The sequence below is a fragment of the Stenella coeruleoalba genome (assembly GCF_951394435.1).
Source record: "Stenella coeruleoalba genome assembly, chromosome: 14".
NCBI classification, from domain to species: domain Eukaryota; kingdom Metazoa; phylum Chordata; class Mammalia; order Artiodactyla; family Delphinidae; genus Stenella; species Stenella coeruleoalba.
The window spans coordinates 67488466-67494465 of NC_137160.1; the positions used below are offsets into that span (position 1 = coordinate 67488466).

Sequence of the window (6000 nt, forward strand, 5' to 3'; positions counted from 1 at the left end):
AGCCAGGTCTCAGAACTGAGTTTTCCTCCTTTCCCATCCCTTCCCAGCTAAGCTCCAGGCTGCCGTGGTGCTGAACCCCGGCTACTCCTCCATCCCACCCATTTTCCAGCTCTGTCTGAACTGGAAAGGGGAGAAAACCAACAACAACGACGACAATATTCGGGTAAGGACCTGCTGGGGGTGGTGGGAGGAGCAGGGAGAACCTTCTTGGGGAGGTGGGCAGTGGCCGAACCTGCCGCAGCTGAGGGCTTGGGCACTGGCACAATTCCCGGGGCAGAGGGGTCTGCCGGGATTTGTAGAGTTTGCTGGAGGGTGCATGACATAGTAGCAGAAAGAGCTCAGACCCATCCCAACCCCTTATCTAGCTTGGGGTCCACAGGTTCACCCTATTTATGAAATAGGGGTAATATAAATACCTGCTCTGAAAGGTTGTTGTTTGGGCTTCTGTGGAAATGAGAATAAACTCAGATGCACAGAAAGTGCTGGAATGAGATGATGTCCGAGATCATTGCACCTGTTAATTATTGTTATACCTGTGGATTTGATTCAGTAGTCATGGAGCACGTTTTTAACCCTAACACCTGATTTGGATCTCATCTTGAGATTCATCTTCTACACATCTTCGTCTCTGTCTGTGGATGTGCAAGGCAGGGAAAGTTCCGAGTCAGGATCAGGAAGACCCCATTGTCTTGAGGAGAGGGAGCCTCGGGACAAGTCGGTCCGGCTTGATCTGCAGAGGCCCAGCTCCTGCGGAGGCCTGGGTGCAGTTCTTGTGAAACCATCAGACCCAGCTGGCCTGAAAGTGGTGCTTAGTTTCTGGTTTTCCCACCCATAGGCCATGGAGAGTGAAGTCAATGTGTGCTACAAGGAGCTGTGTGGCCCCTGGCCCGGCCACCAGCTCTTGACGAACCAGCTGCAGCGCCTGTGCGTGCTGCTGGATGTCTACCTGGAGACGGAGAGCCACGACGACAGCGTGGAGGGGCCCAAGGAATTTCCCCAGGAGAAAATGTGTCTGCGGCTTTTCAGGTGAGGTGAGGGGAGGGGTGGGGGTGCCGGGTCCAGGGACCTCCAGCCCTGCCTCTCACAGGGACCTGGGGCAGAGGTGAGCCTGGCATGGAAGGCACGCACGTTTCCCGGTGCACTAGTCTCCATTCACTGTGGAAATTAAAATCCTGCTGCCAGATTTCCTGGGGAGAGCTTGCTCCCTTATTCCTAAAACTTTCCCTGTAGCCCCCATCCTACCAGCCTGGTCCAGTTGTTCATCATGCACACCCCCCAGAGGTGGGTCACACGCCAAGTGAGCAAGAGGATTTGACTGAACTTTCCTTTCTCTACTTTCTGTGGAAAACAGTAGGTTTGCTTTTCATGGTCCAAATGAACTTTTTAAACTCTATGCATTCCACCAGTCCCCAGAGTCTGCTATACTTCCTAAGGTACTCAAACATCTCGGGGGATCGCAGCTATAGGCAGTCAGGCGTCACAGAAGGAACTAGCTTTGAAGTAACACAAACACAAGTGCAGATCTCTGCTTTCCTGCTCACCAGCTGTGTGACTTTGGAAGAGTCACTTCAGCTCAGCTCTGAACCTTTCCCAAAGGTGTTACTTTGTAACTCATGATGAAGTAGAGAGAGTTCATGTAAAGCTTCCAGAATGGATCCTGGCACAGGCGGAGGCTCAGAAAATGCCAGCAGGCCCTGACAGCTTGGTATTTAGCGTGTCTACATGCACGGCACTGCTAGCTGCTTTTCCTTTCTCCTTGATGTTGGGTCCTTTCTTTCCCTTTCATTCCTTAACTAGCGTTCTTAGAGCCAGTTTCAGAACTCTATAGAGTCCACACTGCTCAGGCATCCCTTCCCTTTTGGGCAAGGGGTTGGGGAGGAATGATGTCTGCGAAGGGCTAGCATCTGTATCTAATCAGGACATCCCTTTGTTCTCTGTCAGTCTAAAAGGTGCCTTACCTGCCCCTTACCTTCTTCTCACACAGCCAGCTTCAGCTCCTGGAAGCTGTCCCAGCATCCTCCCACCTCCGTCTGGCACCTCCACCTGGCCTGGTTTGTCATGCTAGCTGATAATAACCAGCTGCAGCCCTGGAGTGGCTGCTGACAGGCAGAGCTGGCGGCTAGATGTTGGTGCCTTCTAGGACTTGCTTTCCTTGGTGTGTCTGCGTGAGAACTCAGCTCTTACCCCCGCTCCCAGCCTGCTGTAGCACATTTCCAGGGTGGGAGTTCTCACACAGCCAGTGTTTATATTCTGTTATCTAATGGTTCCCGAAGGACCCATTTTCTGAAGTGGTTGGTATGTCTCCCAGGCTGAGCTCCTCTGGCAGGACATTCTGGGAAGGTGCTCCTTTGGCTACTCAGATCCAGTTAATTCCATGACTGATGAGATGTGGGATGTGAGGTTCTTGGCGTGGAATTCAGCTGACCACTGGGATCAGGCCAAGGGGCTGGGCTGCAAAGGGCTGGCCTGGGCCGCAGGAAACGCAAGGTCTGGCTCTGCCTGTGGCTGGGTACCTTCAGGCTATGGGGTCTCCATCAGCTGTATGCCTAGACTTACCTGGATGACTGCACCCTTCTGATGTTGGGGAGGTACATGACGTCATGGCTAGGAGCAGAGGCTTTGGGGGACTTGACCTGGTGGTCCAGTGGTTAAGAGTCCGTGCTTCCAACGCAGGGGGCTCGGGTTCGATCCCTGGTCAGGGAACTAAGATCCCACATGCAGTGCGGCACGGTCGAAAAAAAAAGAGCAAAGCCTTTGGGGCCAGAAAGGCCTAGGTTCAAATTGCAGCTCCAGCCTATGTGATTGGGGTCTGTACTTAACCCCTCTGAGATTCAGATTCCTCATCCCTAAAATGGCATCCACTTCAGGTGTTGTTGGGAGGATGAAATTAAACCAGGCAGAGCATGCAAAGTGCCAAGCACAGTGCAGGCAGAGTAAGCCCTCCCTTAAGTAAGTGATTGCACACCCCTACACACACACATACCACACACTGCCTCTCACCCTCCCTCAGACCAAGATCCAAGGTGTCACCTCCTGGTTACCATTGAATGTCAGTCATAGGCAGATAAACGAGAGGCCCTTTAGCTGGATGCCATTCACTGTGGAGTTGTATGGAAAAGAACCCTGTGTGAAGTTTTGCTTGGGGGGCTCAGGATTGGAGCTGAAGCACCTAAGCTTCTCAGGGTCCAGGCTTTGGCTGTGATTGTCAGCCTGCCTGTGGCCAGCAGGCTTTGGCATCAGACCTGGTTTTGAATTTGTGCTGTGCTGCTTACGTCCCTAAGCCTGTTTCTTCATCTTTAAAATCTATAAAATGATAGAAATAGCGTCTGAGAAGTAATGAGTATAAAGCACGTGGCTCTTGGCAGGAACTTTGTACAGATTCTTTTCACACCCAGACTCCTACCTGCATGGGAATCTCCCTGCAAAGGAGGATTTTATGGTTTTTCTTTAATCATAGAAATAAAACATGTTTGTTGTTAAATATAACAAACAACAGTGAGCAGTTTGGTAAAAACACTAAAAAGTGAGGGTGCCCAGGCCCTGTCCCCCAAAGTGCACATCGTCAGTGAGGGCCCTTCCAGGTTTGTGTTCATGCCTTTGCAGGCACATAAAGACATTTTTTCAGAAGTGCATCACACCTTTCATATTGTTCTGCAGTCTGCTTTTCTTACAACATTCCTTTTTTTTTTTTCCTTAACAGCTAATAGTAGTTCCTATTAGTGTGGATGAATTGTAATTTATTTTATCAGTCCAAAGGGTATAGTATTAACACTATTCTCCCTTCTCCTGTTTCTCTAGGGGCCCCAGCAGGATGAAGCCATTTAAATATAACCATCCTCAAGGATTCTTCAGCCATCGCTGACCTCCCACTCAGCCTGTTGTTTCCCCCCAGACCCAACTGCTGCGCCTCTGCTTTCTGCTCTGGCGCACATGTGGCTCTTTTTTTTTTTTTTACATCTTTATTGGAGTATAATTGCTTTACAATGGTGTGTTAGGTTCTGCTTTATAATAAAGTGAATCAGTTATAAATATACATATGTTCCCATATCTCTTCCCTCTTGCGTCTCCCTCCCTCCCACCCCTCCAGGCGGTCACAAAGCACCGAGCGGATCTCCCTGTGCTATTATGCGGCTGCTTCCCACTAGTTATCTATCTTACGTTTGGTAGGATACAAAATTAATGCACAGAAATCTCCTGCATTCCTATACACTAATGATGAAAAATCTGAAAGTGAAATCAAGAAAACACTCCCATTTACCATTGCAACAAAAAGAATAAAATATCTAGGAATAAACCTACCTAAGGAGACAAAAGACCTGTATGCAGAAAATTATAAGACACTAATGAAAGAAATTAAAGGTGATACAAATAGATGGAGAGATATACCATGTTCTTGGATTGGAAGAACCAACATTGTGAAAATGACTCTACTACCCAAAGCAATCTACAGATTCAATGCAATCCCTATCAAACTACCACTGGCATTTTTCAGAGAACTAGAACAAAAAATTTCACAATTTGTATGGAAACACAAAAGACCCCAAATAGCCAAAGCAATCTTGAGAACGAAAAACGGAGCTGGAGGAATCAGGCTTCCTGACTTCAGACTATACTACAAAGCTACAGTAATCAAGACAGTATGGTACTGGCACAAAAACAAAGATCAATGGAACAGGATAGAAAGCCCAGAGATAAACCCACACACATATGGTCACCTTATCTTTGATAAAGGGGCAAGAATGTACAGTGGAGAAAGGACAGCCTCTTCAATAAGTGGTGCTGGGAAAACTGGACAGGTACATGTAAAGCATGTGGCTCTTGATAGTCTCCAAAGACAGGTTTTCTATTTCTAGCCTATTAAAGTGTCACCTGACCATGTGGCCTTTGTGTCTCCTTAGGGAAGAAGGGGTGGCTTTGCAGTCTGCATGGGCAGGTGGGAGCCAAGGCACAATGTGAAAGAGCATGTGTGGATAGGCTTTCCCTAGGTGGCCAAGAAAAGCAGAGTGAGAACAATTCACCTTGCTTTGGCAGGTCCTCATTATCTTGGTATTTGTTATGCTAAGTCACTGCTGTTAGCAGGTGGCCGGGGAAGCCAAAGTCGCATAGCACAAAAAGCAAAAGCTCTTTTTCCCCCTTCCCCTCACTCTTTCCACTGTCTCTGATGGCCAAATTCTCCTGATTGGTGGCTGTTATAAACATCTGACAATGAACTAAGAGACTCCTAGTCCTGCCAGGACCCTGCACTTTATAGGTGGAAGCCTGAGACCAGTGAGGAAAGGAGAATGGCACCTCTGGGGGTTGTTAAATAACCACCACCACCTGTGCCTTTCCTTCCCCTCAGTCTGGATCATTCCTTTGAATTCTAGACCTAGATACTCTCCAGCCCTCAGGTCCTTGAACTTCATTGTGTGTGAGAGTCACCTACCCTGGGAGTAGGTTGGAAACACACATCCCCACTGTAATATTTGGACTCAGATAACTAAGATGAGCCAGGGAGGTATATTTTTAATGAGCTCCCCAGGTGCATGTTGCCCTAGTCTCTTTTTGGAAGTCGCTGTACTTTCCTCATTTTTCTTGGTGACTCCTCAGGTAATGCAGGAGGGCTGATTCTCTGATAAGCTCCCCTCGTCTGTCTCCTGCACCTTGGACAGCAACATGAACCTCTGGGAGCTTCTTTCTCTCCCATAGTGAGATTTCTTTGTCTTTTCCCTGACCTACTTGCCTGGGACTCTGTCTCCGCCAGCATCTCCTTGGTCTGGCCACTTTCAAGCCTAGCATCTCACAGCCTGTGCTGAATAAGATTGAAATGGAGCCTAAAAATAGTTCCTTTAATGGCCCCTGCATTGCAGCCTTCACTGTCTTCTTGGCTGGAAGGCGGCCAAACTGACTCAGCACACAAGCCCGTCTCCGAGAGCTGGGACAAGGTTGCAAAGACAGCTTGTGAGGGCTGGGAGGAGGCTCTGCTTCCTGGGCAGAGGATATCAGGGCCTGTCACCCTCC

General features: G+C 48.7%; 1 protein-coding gene across 2 annotated transcripts in view; it reads left to right on the forward strand.

Annotated features, from left to right (window-relative positions):
• Positions 1-4037, forward strand: part of THOC5 (THO complex subunit 5) — a gene marked incomplete at its 5' end in the record, with an annotated part of 29246 nt that extends 25209 nt beyond the window's left edge. Inside the window, 3 exons of one of the 2 annotated variants that reach the window (XM_079941745.1) lie at positions 48-163; positions 836-1026; positions 3799-4034. In XM_079941745.1, the coding sequence (XP_079797871.1) occupies positions 48-163; positions 836-1026; positions 3799-3862 (371 nt within the window). In that variant the 3' untranslated portion in view covers positions 3863-4034. Of the gene's footprint in view, positions 1-47; positions 164-835; positions 1027-3798 lie in introns of both variants that reach the window. The other variant, XM_079941746.1, reaches the window with a different exon arrangement.
• Positions 4038-6000: the final 1963 nt, after the last annotated feature.